Source organism: Salvelinus sp. IW2-2015, linkage group LG26 (genome assembly GCF_002910315.2).
Source record: "Salvelinus sp. IW2-2015 linkage group LG26, ASM291031v2, whole genome shotgun sequence".
NCBI classification, from domain to species: domain Eukaryota; kingdom Metazoa; phylum Chordata; class Actinopteri; order Salmoniformes; family Salmonidae; genus Salvelinus; species Salvelinus sp. IW2-2015.
The window spans coordinates 40,949,165-40,969,241 of record NC_036866.1 but is presented as its reverse complement, the minus strand read 5'-3'; the positions used below and the strand labels follow the sequence as shown (position 1 = coordinate 40,969,241).

General features: G+C 42.4%; 2 protein-coding genes across 2 annotated transcripts in view; both read right to left on the bottom strand.

The window, feature by feature from the left end:
* The window catches only part of LOC111952679 (S-adenosylmethionine sensor upstream of mTORC1-like), a 14,355-nt gene extending 6,125 nt beyond the window's left edge, over positions 1-8,230 (bottom strand). Inside the window, exon 1 of the mRNA XM_023971571.2 lies at positions 7,943-8,230. Within this exon, the coding sequence (XP_023827339.1) occupies positions 7,943-8,105 (163 nt within the window). The 5' untranslated portion in view covers positions 8,106-8,230. The remainder of the gene's footprint in view (positions 1-7,942) is intronic.
* Positions 8,231-9,368: 1,138 nt separating this feature from the next.
* LOC111952442 (laminin subunit beta-1-like) overlaps positions 9,369-20,077 on the bottom strand; it is a 39,010-nt gene continuing 28,301 nt past the window's right edge. The window contains exons 24-33 of the mRNA XM_023971108.2: positions 15,018-15,387; positions 14,702-14,886; positions 14,350-14,591; positions 13,881-14,084; positions 13,635-13,779; positions 13,207-13,414; positions 12,909-13,050; positions 12,546-12,722; positions 12,267-12,426; positions 9,369-11,662 (exon numbers count right to left, since the gene is read on the bottom strand). Coding sequence (XP_023826876.1) covers positions 11,523-11,662; positions 12,267-12,426; positions 12,546-12,722; positions 12,909-13,050; positions 13,207-13,414; positions 13,635-13,779; positions 13,881-14,084; positions 14,350-14,591; positions 14,702-14,886; positions 15,018-15,387 — 1,973 coding nt within the window. The 3' untranslated portion in view covers positions 9,369-11,522. The remainder of the gene's footprint in view (positions 11,663-12,266; positions 12,427-12,545; positions 12,723-12,908; positions 13,051-13,206; positions 13,415-13,634; positions 13,780-13,880; positions 14,085-14,349; positions 14,592-14,701; positions 14,887-15,017; positions 15,388-20,077) is intronic.

Here is a 20,077-nt window from a genome sequence, read left to right as displayed (position 1 = left end):
TTTTTTTTTAGCTACTACATGTGTGTTATTTCATAGTTTTAATGTCTTCAATATTATTCTACAATGTAGAAAATAGTAAAAAGAAAAGAAAAACCCTGGAATGAGTAGGTGTGTCCAAACTTTTMACTGGTATTGTACATTGTGTACACAATAAGCCAACATTGAGATGTACCTACTTGTAAAGTTTTTTTTACATTCATTCAATAGAGGAATCACTGTCATTCAGCCCCACATAGGCTAACAACATTGCTTCAACATTTTCTAAAAACATGTCATCCTTCCAGCAATATAGAGGTATAGCTGAAAACCAGACTTTCAACAGACTTTCAACAGAAGTCTTCACATCTGTTCCTATATATCTTCACAAATTCCCTTCACCAGGTCTTCACAGGCATACAGCAGAATGTGTTTAGCTTGATAAAGGAAGAAATCCCATGACCACAAGAGGAAAAAAACAATATCAGATTGGCAGAAATAAAACGACAAGACGACCGGTTGGAATAAACAGCAGTGCCCTAGTACAAAGCATGACTACTGTGGTACCAATGCCAAGCAGACCAGATCATGCTTTACTTATTAACTAATCACGGTGTCAGCTGACAGGACAACTGCCCAGTGTCTTGTCTTTCAAGACCAGTTGCTAGGKCAATCAGTCCTTCTGCTGGTAGAGTGGAAAATACCGGTTGTATGCCGTTTTTAAATTTGTGTGATGATTGCAACACAGTGGGAAATAGACCTAGGCTATTCATAGATGTCGCTATTTTTCACCAGGCCGGTATCTAGCCAAACCGATGCTAAATAAACAAAATGAAAACATTGGTTGCAAAGTAAAATGAGTGGCTAATAGGCCTATATTCTGTCCAGGCTGACAACCACAAGAGCACATTACATTACACTATTAGCAGCCGAGRTACACACAGAATGCAGAGCTCCATTACGGTTTGACTAAAACTGAAAGTGTGGCCCTGGACATTCTTCCAGTAAGATTAGCCAATTTTAGGGTCCAAAATAGCTGAAGTTGACACGAGAGACTTGCCTCATGATAAACAATCTGTTAAGAATAGGATTACTGGCAGATTCCTCAACTGGTTGTCTCAACAACCCTACATCTGAATGCAAGACTAATTCCTGCAAAGGCCAATAAACTGAATTGAACCAGAAATGCATATAATGTTTTTACACAATCTTTAGGCCTATAGGCTACCCTTATCTTTCCTCCCCAATTATATGGGCCTATGTGGAAAACAGCCGAAGTAATAGAACATCTACCCTGGTGTCGAAAAAAATAAAAGAGAAAGGGAAATCCAAGAAAATATATTTTTTTTAAAGATCTGCTGACGGGATGAAATGGAAGAGGTACGCATGTACAGTACCAGTCAGAAGTTTGGACATACTTACTCATTCCAGAGTTTCTTTATTTTTACTATTTTCTACATTGTAGAAAAGTGAAGATGTCAAAACTATGAAATAACACATGGAATCATGTAGTAACCAAAAAAAGTGTTAAACAAATCAAAATATATTTTATATATTTCAGATTCTTCAAAGTAGCCACCCTTTGCCTTGATGACATCTTGGCACTCTCTCAACCAGCTTCATGAGGTAGCCACCTGGAATGCATTTCAATTAACAGGTGTGCTTTGTTTAGTTCATTTTTAGAATTTCTTTCCTTCTTAATGCGTTTGTGCCAATCAGTTGGGTTGTGACATGGTTGGGGTGGTATACAGAAGATAGCCCTATTTGGTAAAATACCAAGTCCATATTATGGCAAGAACAGCTCAAATAAGCAAAGAGAAACGGCAGTCCATCATTACTTTAAGACATGAAGGTCAGTCAATCTGGAAAAGTTCAAGAACTTTGAATGTTCTTTAAGTGCAGTCGCAAAACATCAAAGCGCTATGATGAAACTGGCTCTCATGCGGACCGCCACAGGAAAGGAAGACCCAGAGTTACCTCTGCCGCAGAGGATAAGGTTAATTTGAGTTACGGGCCTCAGAAATTAGAGGCCCAAATAAGTTCAAGAAACAGATACATCAACACCTGTTCAGAGGACACCGCGTGAATCAGGCCTTCATGGTCGAATTGCTGCAAAGAAACCACTACTAAATGACACCAATAATAAGAAGAGACTTGCTTGGGCCAAGAAACACGAGGAATGGACATTAGACTGGTGGAAAAATCGTCCTTTCATCTGAAGAGTCCAAATATGAGATTTTTGGTTCCAACCGCCGTGTCTTGTGAGACGCGCTGAGTAGGTGTGTGGTTCCCACCGTGAAGCATGGAGGAGGAGGTGTAATGGTGCTTGCTTAACCAGCATGCTACCACTTAACCAGCATGGCTACCACAGCATTCTGCAGCAATACGCCATCCCATCTTGTTTGGGCTTAGTGGGACTATCATTTGTTTTTCAACAGAACAATGACCCAACACACCTCCAGGTTATGTAAGGGCTATTTGCCCAAGAAGGAGAGTGATGGAGTGCTGCATCAGATTACCTGGCCTCCACAATCACCCYACCTCAACAAAATTGAGATGGTTTTAATGAGTTGGACCGCAGAGTTAAGGAAAAGCAGCCAACAAGTGCTCAGCATGTGGGAACTCCTTCAAGACTTTGGAAAAACATTCCAGGTGAAGCTGGTTGAGAGAATGCGAAGAGTGTGCAAAGCTGTCAAAAGCAAAGGGTGGCTACTTTGAAGAATCTAAAATATATTTRGATTTGTTTAACCCTTTTTTGGTTACTACATGATTCCATGTGTGTTATTTCATAGTTTTGATGTCGTCAATATTATTCTACAATGTAGAAAACAGTAAAAATAAAAACTCTTGAATGAGTAGGTGTCCAAACTTTTGGACTGGTGCTGTATGTATGCATGCATGTATGGCCTATAAATATGTGTGTGTGTGGAGAGAAAACAGGTGCACATGTTTACTGGCTGAAAATTGTCAGAACTGCATGTGCTTTATTTCGGTCTTGCCCTGGCTGTGTCAGCGTCGATTATAAGTGAAATGTATGTATCATTTGCGCCTGTCAAAATATATCTTCCATCTTCCTTTTTGCGAGAACATAACAAGGACTACATGAAATACAGATCGCACAAAACATTAAGAACACATTCCTAATATTGAGTCACATTGGTCAAATTGTCAAGAAAGGCTACTAAAGTGTGACTTTGTCCTTGTGTTTCTTGGCGAGTTATATTGTTTTGTTCACATGCTAGGTTGTTTTTCAATGTTAGTTTAAAGCTACAATATGAAACTTTTTGGGCACATTGGACCAAATTCACAGAAATGTGTGTTATAGATCTGTCACTCATGGAAAGGAAGTTTAAGAATTAGTACATATGTTCTATGTGCGCTATTTCTATGCTTCCCATTAAGTTCCGTTTTTGCTTTTTTTTACCTTCAGTTTTGTACAACAGCTTCAAACAGCTGAATAGACAAAATGTTTGATTATGGAAAGATATTTCACGACAGTGTAGATGGTACAATGATGCTCTGTACTATAATTGCTTGTTTTGTCAAACTGAAATTAGGCTATTKGAATTTTTGCAACCAGGAAATTACGGAGTGATTTCTGCATAGTGCATCTTTAAGTTTGCTGCAACGGTCTGCTGCTCGGAAGACATTGCAGTGTGAGATTTTTTTCATCACAGACAAGCGAGTGCCCAAGTTAKCATGGTAACGGCCAGTCCCTTAAAGCAGCAGCTGAACATTTGTCTCACCTAATGATTGCGCTTGAATCATGGTACACGCCTAAAAGAAAATTATTAACTTTGTCATTTCTTATCATTAAAACACTCAAATACTTTAATTGTTCTCCTAGATTAATTTGTGTGCTTCTACATTTCTAATTTAGGAGCACATTATGTACTCCTTGTAAAAAATGTCAGCGTAGAGCCCTGAACTACTCAGCAAAAAAAAAAAAAGTCCTCTCACTGTCAACTATGTTAATTTTCAGCAAACTTAACGTGTGTAAATATTTGTATGAACATAAGATTCAACAACAGACATAAACTGAACAAGTTCCACAGACATGTGACTAACAGAAATTGAATTATGTGTCCCTGAACAAAGGGGGGGGGGGTTCAAAAATCAAAAGTAACAGTCAGTATCTGGTGTGGCCACCAGCTGCATTAAGTACTGCAGTGCATCTCCTCCTCATGGACTGCACCAGATTTGCCAGCTCTTGCTGTGAGATGTTACCCCACTCTTCCACCAAGGCACCTGCAAGTTCCCGGACATTTCTGGAGGGGGATTGAGATCCGGGCTCTTCGCTGACCATGGCAGAACACTGATATTTCCGGTCTTGCAGGAAATCACGCACAGAACGAGCAGTATGGCTGGTGGCATTGTCATGCTGGAAGGTCATGTCAGGATGAGCCTGCAGGAAGGGTAACACAAGGGAAGAGGATGTTTTCCCTGTAACGCACACCATTGAGATAGCTTGTGTCATTGCAGGCACAGTCCGATGATGCTGTGACACACCGCCCCAGACCATGACGGACCCTCCACCTCCAAATCGATCCTGCTCCAGAGTACAGGCCTCGTGTTAACGCTCATCCCTTCAACGATAAACGTGAATCCGACAATCACCCCTGGTGAGACAAAACCACGACTCGTCAGTGAAGAGCACTTTTTGTCAGTCCTGTCTGGTCCAGCGATGGTGGGTTTGTGCCCATAGGCGATGTCGGTTGCCTGTGATGTCTGGTGAGGACCTGCCTTACAACAGGCCTACAAAGCCCTCAATCCAGCCTCTCTCAGCCTATTGTGGACAGTCTAAGCACTGATAGAGGGATTGTGCGTTCCTGGTGTAACTCGGGCAGTTGTTGTTGCCATCCTGTACCTGTCCCGCAGGTGTGATGTTCAGATGTACCGATCCTGTGCAGGTGTTACACGTGGTCTGCACTGCGAGGACGATCAGCTGTCCGTCCTGTCTAGGCGTCCACAGGTGTATGTTCATTAATCTTTTAGGTTCATTAAACAAGCATGGAAACAGTGTTTAAACCCTTTTACAATGAAGATCTGAGAAGTTATTTGGATTTTTTACGAATTATCTTTGAAAGACAGGGTTCTGAAAAAAGGGACATTTATTTTATTGCTGAGTTTATAATAATAAGAATATCACTCAGCCTTTGTGGCAGGGTAGCCACTTTGTTGATTCTTGATGTTCATTAGTAAAACGGTTCTTTATTATTGTATCTATTTGAACATAAATTGGTTAAAATGCAGGTTACAGAAATGAAATTAAGCAATACACCCCATTACTTCTTACTGGTTAATACATTTCTTGTTTTAGAAAAACAGAAAGCATGCTCATCCAGGGCGAGCGCAATGTAATTACATCAAATATTTTTGCTGGCTTGTGGACCAAAAAAGAAAAATCTCCCACCCTGGTCATGGAAAGAGCAGGTGTCCTTAATGTTTTGTATACTCAGTGTATATAGTCTAGTAGCAGAGTGAACAGTCTATGACTTGGGTGGCTGGAGTCTTTTGCAATTTTTCGGGTCTTCCTCTGACACCGCCTGACACAGAGGTCCTGGATGGCAGGGAGCTCAGCCCCAGTGATGTACTGGGCTGTCTGCACCACCCCCTGTAGCACTTTGTGGTCAAGGACAGTGCATTTGCATTCCAAGCGGTGATCCAACCAGTCAAGATGCTCTCAATGGTGCATCTGTACAACTTTTTGAGGATCCGAGAGCCCATGCCAAATCCTTTCAGCCTCCTGAGGGGAAAGAGGCACTGCCGTGCCCTCTTCATGACTGGGTGTGTGTGGACCACTTACGTTCTTAGGGATGTGGATGCCAAGGAACTTGAAGCTCTCGACCCGCTCCACAATAGCCCCGGTGATGTGGATGGGGGCATGCGCTCCAGTCTTTCTCCCTATAGTCCACGATCAGCTCCTTGATCTTTCTGACGTTGAGGGAGAGGTTGTTGTACAGGCACCACACTGCCAAGTCTCTGACCTCCTCCCTGTAGGCTGACTCATCGCCGTCGGTGATCAGGCCTACCACCGTCAGCAAACTTGTTGTTGGTGTTGGAGTTGTGCGTGGCCACGCAGTCGTGGGTCAACAGGGAGTACAGTAGGGGACTACGCACACACTCTTTAGGGGGCCCCGTGTTAAGGGTCAGTGTGGCTGAGGTGTTGTTGCCTACCCTTAGATTCAAGCACAAAGACCAGGGATGTTTTACAATGCATCGCAAAGGTCACCTATTGGTAGATGGGATAAAAATAAAATAGACATTGAATATCATGGAGCATGGTGAAGATATCTCCTGCATTGGAGTTAGGAAGGATGCCTGTATCCTTGTTGTGACTAGGTGTACTGATACACCTTCTTTGCAAGACATTGGAAAACCTCCCTGGTCTTTGTGGTTGAATCTGTTTGGAACTCATTGTTCGACMGAGGGACCTTACAATTATCTGTATGTGTTGGGTACAGAGATTAGGTAGTCATACCATGAGGCCAATTGTGACGTTAACACAGTTACAAAGTTGAATGGCTGTGATAGGAGAAAACTGAGGATGGATCAACAACATTGTAGTTACTCCACAATACTAACCAAATTGACAGAGTGAAAAGAAGGAAGCCTGTTCATGCATCCTGTTTGCAACAAAGAACTAAAGTAATACTGGAAAAAAAAAGTGGCAAAACAATACACTTTTTGTCCTGAATACAACACAATACCACTATCCACATTTTCAAGCAAGCTGCATCTTGTTGTGGGTATGCTTAATTGTTAAATACTGGGGAGTTGTTCAGGATTAAAAAAATACACAAACAGAATGGAGCTAAGCACAGGCAGAGGAACTGGGAGATAAATTCACCTTTCAGCAGGACAATAACAAAACACAAGGGCAAATCTACACTGGAGTTGCTTACAAAGAAGACAGTGAATGTTCCTGATTGACCAAGTTTGACTTGGTCTTGGTCTATGTTAAGACCTGAAAATGGTTGTCTAGCAATGATCAACAACCAATTTGACAGACTTTGAAGAATTTAGAAAATAATAATGATCAAATGTTGTACAATCCAGGTGTGGAAAGCTCTTAGAGRCTTACCCAGAGAGACTCACAGCTGTAATCGCTGCCAAAGGTGTTTCTACAAAGTATTGACTCAGGGGTGTGAATACCTACGTAAAATAGATATTTCAGTATTTCATTATCAATAAATGTGCTAAAATTMCTAAAAACATGTTTTCATTTTGTCATTATGGGGTCATGTGTGTAGACGGATGAGAAGAACATATATTAATACATTTAATTCAGGCTGTAACACAAACAAGTAACAACAAAATGTGGAATAAGTCAAGGGGTATGAATACTTTCTGATGGAACAGTATCCGGTGTGTGACAATAAAACATATTTTCATATTTTTCTCGTTATTTTCAGTTTCAGAACAGGTGACACAAAAGCCATACAATCCAGGCTCACCTGTCTGACAGTGCCCATGAGCCAGTATATTACGATCGAACAACCTTCCCAAATGACTATAGGTAAGAGGCTATTATGAATTTTGTTGCCAAATCATACAATAAAGATCCAAACAAGCCGAGTTAGTAAGTGGACACTGCAGCTTGAAATATTCCCAGGCGGCCCTGATCTAACGTTACATTAGTCTAGTTTGGTCATAAATAAAGTGAAATGTAGCCACACAAGCTACCCACCTAACGTTAGCTACTATTATATGACAATGTTTTTTTTAAGACAGTAGTCGAGCCTGACATGTTCCCCGTCACTTGCAGTATGTGCAAGGCACCCAAAATAATAAATAATGCTAGCAAGCTAGCTAATGTTACTTAGCGAACTACGTTAGCGTTCTACTTGGGGCCTTATTTTCACCAAGTTTAATGGCCCGTTTGCTGACAGACCGGACCCCTGAATTTTTCTAGCGGTTTAAATTAACTAACGTTAGTTAGATAAAGCTAGCGACGCGTAACTACCTTCTCGGTATTTTCTTCGCAGTTTTCTATGGACATTCTTGACGACTCCGGACAGCTTTTCCTGCTCCTTCTTCTTGCACCTCGTTTCCTTCGGAATAAGAACATAGACCGGCTCCAGTTCGGTTTCTGTATCTCCTGTCTCAGCATTGTTCACTGGGTCCATAGTCCTGCGACGCTTCTCCTTCCTCACCAAGGCAAGGCTTTTCTTTTTACAGACTAGCTACAATTTTTCACATTCTAGGTTAACTACCGGTGCCAGCCAGCACACCAGGGCCACAAGCGAACAACGTGCGCGCTGATTGGTTCCCCTGGACACACARGCTGCAGTGCTGACAGCTATATGACCAATCACAGAGCTGAAAACAGAAACACCTTCAGCGTTCAGTTGCATGCGTTATTTGCTGTTTAAATCGAAATAATAGCTCCATTTAGAGATMACAGCTTTATAATGTAGCCTATTGCTATCTAAAATGTGTGTGCAAATGAGGATGTAAGAGTACAGGTTGCTCTGGTTATAAAAGCTGTCCACATTAGCTACTGTATGGAGGCCTTTCTCCTGTATGATGTTCCTGGCACAAGAATTAGTCAAATAAATTCCATACTTTCGGCTTTAGGTTTGACGTTCCTAAATGAAGTCCCTTCAAGCCTCTCTAGCAGCTCCTGTAGAGGCCTTGCCTTTAGATACAGGCCTTGTAACACACAGGGTTTGTAGCATAGTTTGTGGCTACATACTGCCACCTTYTGGTAGATAATATTGAGACAGATTCCTCAGACCTTCCAGAGTCCAACTTCGAGGAAATGTTAGAAAACTTTTTAGAAAAAAATAAAAAAATATATTTAAAAAAGTTTGCTCAAACAGGGATCTCAATTCAGCAGCTCTGGATGTACCATGTGCTCATAGTATTAGCATAGGCCTGTGGCTCATAAGATCCCATTATGGATTAGAGTGAACTTGACATTCGATTTATAAGATCTTGCTCTAGTCAGTTTCAGAACAGATAGTATTGACCTCACACAAAAGGCATACAACCCAGACACACCTGTCTGCCAGTGCCCATAATATAGGCTTAGGGGAAATTTGAGAATTTTTTWACTTTCAGCATCACTCTGTCAAGGGAAATATAGTATTCTTTCTAACAAAGATATCTACATACTGTATATTTCAGGAATTGATCAGAATTCATGTAAACATTACAGTTTTGAAAACCTAGCTTGTCCTAAAAAACTGTTCTCTTGGTACAATTTACTCCGGGTATGGGGTAAGTTGAGCTGCGAGACAGGGTAAGGTGACGCTGCCTACAAAATTCTGTACTGAATAAAATATTACCACTATTCACTGGACGTTGATTCAACCAGTTTTTGCCCAGTGGGTACCTTTTTAAAACAGTGTTTATCTTTATTTCCCAAACATATTTTAACACAATCATAATTGCTTTTTTTGTCTTTTAATAATTTTAAGCATATTTTAACACAGGCTTAACACCTAACAAACACGTTGTACTTTTTGAAACACTTAATTTGACTTAGTGAAAATCTGTTTTTCTGACCTAACTTGCTTACCACTTTTTCCATGTGGCTTCTTCCTTCACACACTCCATGAAATGATGACCTATTTTTCTAAATATTTGGTCAAATTATAAATGTTGTGTATGGTTTCTTAGAAACAAGGGTGGCGCTTAACTTACCCCTTGTGCTCAACTTACCCCACTCTCCACTATGTGTGATTGAATAATCAATTTATGATTTAAGTAAAATGCTATCACCAATTCATGTATTCACCAATTCAAACCTCATAGACCTGATTTCTCCCAGGAATGATGGGATGGATGCATTTCTTTGAAAATATAGGCCTTCCATAGATTTAGGGCAGTCTAATAATAATAATACATTGTATTTAAAGTGCCTTTCAAAAAGAAGCAAGAACACTATACAACAAAAGAAAAGAGAAAAAAGCAAGGATAAAAACAAAACTGTGAGTYCTGTGAAAGCTAAATGTCTCTTGTGTTCCAGATCTAGGCATTGGATCTAATGCTTAGTGTACACAGGATGTCCACTCTGCATGTGGCTGCCTCCCAGGGTCACTCTGAGGGCCTCATACTTCTAGTGGAGAACACAGGCGCCAGCTGCTCCCTCTCACACACACAGCTCCGTCTTAGCCTAACAGTTAAGTAGAGAGGCACATAAATAGCACATATGTCAAAAATAACTCAGTACTTGTCGAGACACCCAAAAGATATGTCTTTTCAGTAGATTGAAGAGATATAACACATATTTGATGGGATTTCAATGGGTTGTTTTTTTATTAAAAATCTATTTAGTTGTGGTCTAGGTTTTGGTCTAGGTAAAACTTTGAAAGTAACCAGTTGGCTCATACAATGTTGCAATCAAATGTACGAGATAATACAATACAAAACTTTGGAGGAATAAAACCATTGCAGTCTCATGGTAAAAAGTTAGGTCAAACCTTTACAGTCACACTTTCAGCCCTCTAAACTTTGGTTTACATGCTTAAGAAAAATTATTAAATTAAATTCTGTTTTAACTGGAGGGAGATTTCTTTGGAAACATTTCAGAAAAATGCACATTTTCCTTTTTATTTTAAATTGTTAGGATGTTTTTCGTATTCCAAACATCAGTAAGCACTGAGAAATTTGCCTAAAAGCTGTCATTTTAAGCCATAACAATCTCACATATGCTAGTAGTACTACCACACAAGGCAGTTGTAACGTCTGTGGGTGGTTCATGTCTCTTTGTATAGGCAATGATGGCTGCTGTAACTTGGCTGGCAAACTCATTGGCAGGATTCTGATTTTCACTTATCCTTTCTCCTTGTTTCCTACAAATAGAAACATGTTTCTACTTTTTCATCCCCTGCTTTTTCCACACAAATGCCAGTTGTTTTACTTTCACACAGTACAAAAGTAAACCAACATTTTCCATTTTAAATGATGAAACCAGGGAGTGTGACTGAGTGTCCAGTCTAAAGGGGCAAGTGTCAGTAATAAATAGATTCTCCAGTACTTTTGTATACTTTAGCCTGTAGTTCTGAAAGTAGTGCCCACGAGCCAAAGGTGGACACTGAAGACTGTGTACTACCTCACATATGTGAAGATATGTGCACCACGTCATTGCTTGCTCTCTCTGCTCTGTTGTGGGTGCAACATGTGCATCTGGCTAGCTGTCAATCATACCGCCTAAAATAAAATAAAATAAAAAAAGACCTGTCAATATTATGGCGAGGGGCTGAAGCTCATTGGTTGAACTCAAATGACTAGGGGGTTGGCCCAAGTGGGAGAACATTTTGGGAAAATGGTGCCGTACAGCTTTCAAACTAGGGATTTCGTGGCTAATTGAGGTAAGACAGTAATTCTGCTCATAGATTATGCACGTATGAACTACACATTGACACATCCAGCCCAAAGAGGGAGGTTTAAAAAATACTAAGTAGTCGCTAAAGTTCCAGAGCATGTCTTTAAATGGCTTCTGGTTTCAATAAATGGCTTCTGGTTTCAAATTCCCATATCCTTGATTGCCATTCATTTTGGCTTGGGGGACCAAAACCCCAGACTGGGGGTTGTGTTTAAAACAGACAGGTACTGTAGACAGTGACTTTGTGACTGATCTCCTGCAGAAGCTCTTTGATGGACTTCTCCAGATCCACCAACTGATTGGCCTTGTGTTCCAAAGTCTTCTGGTTGTCCTCATACGACTTCTCTAAATCTAAATGGGAACCAAAAAGGAGAGTCATGCTACCGTCAATCAAGGAACAAGATGTGTAGTATCCCTCCACACACRGGTTTTATAATCAGAACGTGGAATTCCACACAGTGAATAGGCACACTTGAGAAGAGAATGTTAGAGGGACTGCGTAATTTTATGTTAAACTCTGTATTGGAAAAAGTGAGTCAACATGGATATGGAGCGCTCATAGGTATTATAAAGTGATCATGTTTATACTGTATATCCACTAAGTAGGCACCAGTGGCGCAGTGGTCTAAGGCACTGCGTCTCAGTGCTAGAGGCGCCACTACAGACCCTGGTTCGTTTCCAGGCTGTATCACAACCGGCCGGGATTGGGAGTCCCATTGGGAGAAATAATAATAATAAATAAGAATGTAAATAAGAATTTGTTCTTAACTGACTAGCCTAGTTAAATAAAAGTGTAGTGTTTGTGATAATGCCTCAAWGTGTTGTAAGGACATGTCATGATTGGACCCCAAGGGTGTGTGTTTTAGGTAGTGAGTTGTGATTGTATATACATTACATGCAAGGCACTCTCCAAGCTGTTCTTGATGTGTGTGTGTATAGGAGTATGCATATGTACCTTTCAGTAGCTGCAGCTTGTCGCTGGCCTGTAGCAGCAGGTCTTTGGCTTCCTGCTGTAGAAGCTCCGCCCTCTTCTTGGCGTTGGCCACGCCCCCGGCCTTCTGTGTGATCAGGTCCTCCACGGTGCTGTACTTATCCTTCAGCTCCYAGMCCAGGTCCTGTACACACACACAGTCATATACAAGGTCGGACATTTATTTTAAGACAGACAAGGCCTGAAAATGAACCACAAACTCTCACATTTGTCCCAATATAACGCAGAGTGGATCACACACACCTTTTTGACCTGCTCAGCCACTTTGTTGATGCTCTCTGTGTCTTTTTCAGTTTGTTCAGAGCTGAGTGAGGTGTTCAGTGTCTTCTCTCTGAGCAGCGTGACGTCTCGCTCTAACCGCAGCAGCCTCTGGGTGGCATTGTTCAGCTTGTACTCCGAGTCCGCTGTCTCCGACTCCACCTGTTCCAAGATGTAAAGACGGGAACAGGGTTCATTTCTGTGTCTTTACCGTATTAGCTGTCAAGCAAAATACTTTCAAATATTTGAACTGCGCTTTATTTAGTTTTCCCAGTAGAATGGAACCAATGGATTAGTCCCAAAAGTTCAAACTCACTGTGTGCAGTAAAATGGAGGATGTTGACTCACTGAGGTCAGGAGGTCATTGGTGCCTTTGATGTCGGTGGTGGCCTGTTTGATGGCCTTGGCCGCTGCGCTCTGTGCACGCTCAGCCTCCTCCAGAACCTGCTTCACCATCTCTGCTGTGTCTCTCACGTTTGTCGCCTCTTTACTGTGGGACACACACACACGCACACACACAGAGGGGGAAAATAAGAAGCACACCAAGCATAACAGTGTGTGTATGTGTGGAGTACCTGGCGTTGCACACTTGCCTCATCTTCTGCGCTCTGTTCAAGGATGATCTAGAGGTGTATGTGTGTGTTACCTGACTCTGCGTGCCTGCTCCAGTAGGCTCTCGGCTCTCTGGATGTCGTCGGAGCTCTGGTTAAGGATGGTCTCCACGTGGGCTAGGTCTCCTACTCTCTTCTTGATCTCGTCTGTCAGGGTTTGGAGCTGGGCTGGTGTGGTGGGCATCTGCATGGCCAGCACCTCGTTGGCCACTGCCTCAATGCTCTCCAGGTCCGCTGCATCCTCTAGGGGGCGCCACAGGAGAGACAAGGGTTACGATGGGGGGACTAAGCTCATGAGGCATTTACAAGTTACATTCTTCTAGAATCAATGGGTGAAATTAAAGTAAAACATTTAATTGAAATGGCCATTGAACAGCTGCAGATTGTACCGTTAAATAACGGGGTAGTAAACATATGTAGGAGTTAAACTATGAGGGCTAGTTGATTGGAAGAGTACACATACGTGTGAGGAAGTCTCTGATCTGTCGGATGAGGCTGCGCAGCTCCTCGTTGCTCTGGTCCACACGCTGCTTGGTACCGTTGGTCTTCAGCAGCACGTTCTGGGCACTCAGCTTAGCCTCATCCGCCTTCACCTTGGCCTCCGACACCTGATCTCACACAGACAGGTTAGGAACCAGAGGAGAGGTAGTGGGGTGTATTTCTCGTCTAAAGAGGGTTGGTTCAMTTTAATTTAAAGACAGGGTCTCACCATTTTGGCGAGCTTGTCCACTTCCTCCATGGCCGTGAGGATCTCCTGGTCAAAGTCCTTGGCCTTCTGCCAGGCGTTATTGGCCAGGGTGACCAGACCGTCYCACCCCTCGCCACCGCACCTCCTGTTCCCCTCGGAGTCCACACAGCTCAGCCCCCCGCACGGAGAGTCCCCACACGCCCCATCAGCTGGGCTGCCACACGTCTGCAGAGAGGACCAGTAGAGTGAGAAGAGTTCAACTTGGATGCAAGTTCGTGGTTATCTTTTAATCAAACCTAACATTCTTCCTGACCCACATAAAGAAAGCTTTGATTTAACAGCTCAAGAAAATGTCTTCTTTTTGGTGGTTTTATCTCGCAAACTGGGATTAGATTGAGTCCCATCTGTGTCAAACTCAGAGTCACACCTCTGTTATGTCAACATCAGCAAGCCAGTGTCAGGCCTCAGATATGGCCTTGTTTGGACTTACCTTCACGCTGAGTTCTGATAAGTCCAGTGTCTCCAGTTGTCCTGCCAGGTCGTCCAGTCTCTTGGCGTGTTCTTCCTGCCTCCTGTGGAACTCCTCCCTGGTGTCGTTCATCTTGTCCTCTGTGGCTAGCCGTAAAATGGCAGAGCTCTCCACAGGGTTGCCTGGGCCACTAGTGGAGGCGTTGGCGCGAGCATCTGCAGCCAGAGACTGCTGGTAGTACTTGGTGACACTGTCTGTCGCTCCTGTCATTACAAAAACAATGTTGAATGTCACAGAGTTGACAAATGGAAGTATAATGGAGATTGACATTGTATATCTCTTCTATATCACAATTCTCAACATGTACCCTTACCCCGAATGTCAGTGTTCTTGATGAACTCCACTTGGTCCAGCAGATCCTTGACAGTGCGATCCAGCTTCTGGGTGTCCTCTTTGAGTGAGTCCAGTTTGGTGTTGGTGCTGTTGTCATCAGATGATACCTGGGCCAGCGCCTCCTCAGTGAGGTTCAGCTTGTTGCTCATCTTTTCCATTAGATCTCTTAAGAACAGAAATATATCATAAAAAAATAATACAGTACATAATTGGTTTTGATGCAGCTACAACAGTTTTTGCCATTAATGAATATTGTCKTTGACCCATTTTGACCCCAACTTTTTGACCCCACTTACGTGGCCTGCTCCAGTAGCTGCTGTATCTCTGACAGTGGCTGGGTAGCCGGGTTCTGGGCCAGGATAGTTCTTATGGCCCCGGCGCTCTGCTCCATGTTATCTATGGTGTGTTTATAGGGTCCGGTGATGCCGCTGGCCTTGATGGTGTTCACCTTGTTGACCAGCCTGTGGGTCTGATTGGTCAGCTGACCCACGACCAGGTCCCAGTCGGCYAAGCACTGGTGGCAGCGTTCGCAGTAGGGGAAGGTGCCAGAGTAGCCACGGGTGCAGACGTCACAGCGGGGACCAGACACGCCCTCCACGCACACGCAGTGACCGTTGGCCTTGTGGCACTGCTGCTCGGCAATGCCTCGCGGGTCACAGTCACATGCTGCAAGGCAACAGGAAACCAGTTACTACAATTTTTAATGCATGACTCAACTCACAAAACATCACTTTTTCCACAAGTCATTAGCATTTTGTTCCATCCTGATCCTGATCAGTCAGTCACCCTCCAAAGGTCCTGAATGGGAGAGAGACATTTCAAACAGCTTGGTGAAAWCCCATAACAAGGGGACAACAGCCTACACAGCGGTCTTACAAAGCCAGGGAAGTGCTTCTTAGCAGCCCTCCTCTCTCTCGCTACCTCTTCAAAGGACGCATCTGCCTCGTCAGGTCAACGCATGAACACATTTAGTCTATTGGGATCCTCTTAATCTAATTTTAAAGTGTGCCACTCGGGAAAGGAAGGGAGCTCCTGTCGCTTTATGGGACGGAACCTTTATGGGTTTATATTCACATGTTACTGCTATGTTTGGTGGTGTTCAGCACGGTTAGCACCCTGTTGTAAGCACCTCTGAAATGTGGACTAGCTATCCTAACTCGTCTAATTATATTTGAGACTTTTTCCATTAAAATTCAAATTGTAATATCCCTGTTATTTAATGGTAGAAACTAATATGCCTTGCCATATCTTCCATTTTTAAATCTACTGGTAAGCCTATGTCTTTCTGGGTGAGTTAAGAGTAGCCAGGTGATGTTTTGASTTTTCCATTTTTGGAATTTCACCTKGTTTAGATAGTCTACTTAAGTTCTGGGGAGCCAAAGATCAATGAACTACAGCCAACTACATTACCCTGGTGACGTTAAGCTTACTACAAGCTTTACGCAGATGCAAGATTTGGAGTGATGCAATGTCGTTTTTCGTCACAAAAAGGGGCGGCTCCTTGTAATACGCTCCAGCTGTCGACGTGATTTTTTACTACCTGAAAATTGAGACACGCCGTTTCATTCCTTCCGCAGCCGTCGAGGCATTGTTGTCGCTTGGTTCCTTGATCTGGGCCAAGTTTCCCGATAGCGATGGAACTTACATGCTGACCACACCGCTRGTGTTGCTAAATAAATGTACACATACATGTTATTCAATCATTGCACCCACACTGCTCGTGCGCTTGACACGCTACAAGTCTTGCCTCTCCCATCTCCTCACTGGTTTTTAGGAGCATATACCCACGTGGGTGATTGAAAGATGAACTGAGGTCCACACTCCAGTCCAGTTGGTAGTGGTAATGCACCTTAGAAGTTGGTTGTCAACCGCAATATAAAGTCCGAAGAAGAAGAAGCCAGAAGGAGGAAAGATTAATATAAATAATTTTTACCCTTTTATCTATGGATCAATTGTCAGAGTAGAGGACCGTGTGCATTTCAGGTAAAATAGCAACCCAATGTTTATATCCCAGGACAAATTAGCTAGCAACAGCAAGCTAGTTAGCTAAATTGCCATAAATGTTTAATGCTTTTCGACCTGTCCCCAAATTAKTATAGTTGGTTCAGAGTTKATTTTMATATTTCAASATGCGGACACGCGTGCGAGCGGTCTGGTCAGTATGTTAGGCTTACAAGTGTTTTAACGATGCCTCTTTCCTATAACGGCAGAAGATGTAACATTCGTTTCCCAAAACACCACGCAGAGAGAACGTTTGCTAACTGCATCGTTGAGGTATGTMTTGATACTGATAGGACTGCTCTCAGATCAGATTCTCCTTTCCAATCTTACCTTTCCAATCTTACCTTAACATTAGGAATTGCTGCGTCTCTCCCGAGCKCGTACGGGAGTTGTAGCAATGAGACAAGATAGTAACTACTAACAATTGGATACCACGAAATTGGGAAGAAAAAGGGGGTAAAAAAAAAATTAAGAAAAAAATGGTTGTCGAAATCGGTGTGGAAGAACTTGACTGCCCTGACCTCAACCCCATCAAACACCTTTGGGTTTAGTGTATGTAGTGTATGTATTTAGCTAGGCTAAAGCCAGCTGCCAGCTAGCTTCTACTAGCAAGGGAAGGCTACTCTTCCTTATTTTCACAAAATGAAAACACAAAAAAATTTAAAAATCCCATCACCCTCTTGTGAATGGGATCATGCTACCAAAAGGTGTCCGCTACTCCAAAAATCCCATTCCACCCATGTGCACACACGTAGATCAACAGAGTGAAGCTTGTKGTAACCTTTAGGCGGGGCTGGTTGAGTGAATAGGGTGGGATAGAGAGAGGGAGAGGGAGGATGAGTGGTGGAGGAGTGGTGGAGGAGGAATGGAGAAAGAGGGAGATGTTTGCCCACTTCAAAGCCTCAGAGTGGAGCGTGTGGAGAACAAAAGGGCCACCATTGGCCACCCTACAGACTCTGCAAACAACCCTACATGGACATTTTATGGGTCTCATAATAAAGACGTAATTTAACGGTAAAAATGAATGACCTTTTAATGTGGCATGAAAACAACCAGTCATGATGCTTTCACCTGATTCTCAAACAAATCACACAAAGTAGGCTACCTGTGCATGTTTGTCCACMCKAAAATAATCCAAACAGTACAATCCATGAACACTCATTTGATGAACGGAAATAAACATCTGTTTACAAAACACCCCAAAAAAGTGCCTWATGACATTCGGCGATTGCCATTGATTAGGCCTACGTTAAKTMATGCGTCTTGCTGACAAAAAATMTACCTTTTTTGTAGCCTGAAAAGTCAGGACACCTGAAATGGGTCTGAAACTGTCCGGGGGAAAATGGGATTGTCATCCTAACACACACAGTCAATTTACTYGACTAGGCTACAATGTGTAGGCCTATTAGTATGAACTTCAAATAGGCCTACCGGTAACCAGTGACGGTGGTAGAAAAATAGGTGGGTAAACTCTGATTGCCGTTCGTTGAATGCTTTGAGTCTTAAAACACAACATTTATTTTGTAACATGAATTACATATATGACAGTGTTATTTGTAATTATTAAGCATTTAACAATTGAATTATGCGGCAGGTAGCCTAGTAGTTAGAGCATTGTGCTAGTAACCAAAAGGTTGCTGGATCAAATCCCGAGCTGACAAGGTAAAAATCTGTCGTTCTGCCCCTGAACAAGGCAGTTAACCCACTGTTTCCCGGTAGGCCGTCATTGTAAATAAGAATTCGTTCTTAACTGACTTGTCTAGTTAAATAAAGGGTAAATGTAAAAAATACWATAAAAATGTTTTACTTCTTCGCGATCTTGAAAAATGCACTGTAAGTATAACTATACCTACGTAACATTTCATTATGTTTTGCCGTGAAAACAGTTCTCATGGGTACATATATCCAAAYTCAGGTAGGCCTATGCCATTGCAAAATCAAATGCTTATAAGTGAGAGTCAACTATAGGCCTACTGTCATTAATGTTGGACAGATTGGATGCACACTGGTGTCTAGCTATAGGCTACTTGTCTAGTGACATTGGCGACCATCATCAGCTGATCCATGAAAGAAAACAAATATTGCTAGAAAAAAATACAGCTGAATAAATGGTCTACTTCTTTTTAGCCACMGACGGCACAGAGAACACCAACACCCGAGCTCACATGAAAAGCAAAGCAATGYGCGCWCTAAACAGCTGACTGACAACAGCAAGCAATGGTAAATCAACAGATAAATCGAATGCATTGGAATAAAGGCATTAGTTATTTTTAATCAAGGACGTGTCTCAAATAAATGACGAAAATMAGCAAGTGCAAAATTCAAATCTAAGCGTTTAAAGGAGCTCAGCTGAGGCTGAAATGTAGCACTACTGAGTGGACAGCAACATGAGCAGGGAGACGGTTTGTGCAGACACATAGAACTAAATGGTTTAAACCGTGAGAGAGCGGTTGGGATGTTAGTTTGATTTGGAAGCTTTTATTTTCATATTTACCACTGTAAAACATATTTACCACTGCATTTTAAACAAATAGGAGAATGGTTAATTTAGCAGTATTTAGAGACCCCCCCCCCCCAAAAAAAAAAGTTTTGTTGCATTTAGTGGAACTAATGTCTCATTCAGGGGAGACAAATGCTACTAATGCCAAGTAGCATTAGCTAGCGCTAATCGGCTGTACCTGCTCCAAAACGCCTGTAACGCCCATAGCTTGCTCTCCATCTTTTTAATTAGTGAGCCAACATGTTTTCAGCACTTTTATTTCCATGACGGATCAAAACTTGTTTACTCATGCTCTCTCGTCTCTCTGCAGCAGACACATAGTGAGCCATGTGCAGTATCGAATTGCAATACATAGAATCGTGAGAATCGCAATATATCGTATCGGCACCTAAGTATCGTGATAATATCGTGAGGTCCCTGGCAATTCCCAACTTAGTTTTCGGAGAAAATCCTTCACCTCACTTTTCAATAAACAATTTCCAGAATATAGCCGGATCTATGTCGAAATACCTAAACTTGCCTCTATTCTTTTGTTTCTACACAGCATGTTGTATGTTACAGCACAGATAAGATGATTGTGTGCAGGCAAGGGAGGGAATTTCCAGCGTTTTTTGTGACATGGATCCCCATATGGCTTCTATTCCTCTGCCTAGGTCTAGGGGTGGAGGGGGGCAGAGATGGTTGTAAACTACATCTTCAATGGTCTACAGTTGGAGCAGTCTTTCATCATGGGCCAACACACACACACACACTGTCTGGGACAAGGCTTTGATGTACAAGACGCACCTACGGAAGTGTATGTAGGTTTTGCAGAAAGCAAACTGCCTTCAAATCACTGCAAAAGCCACACAAATG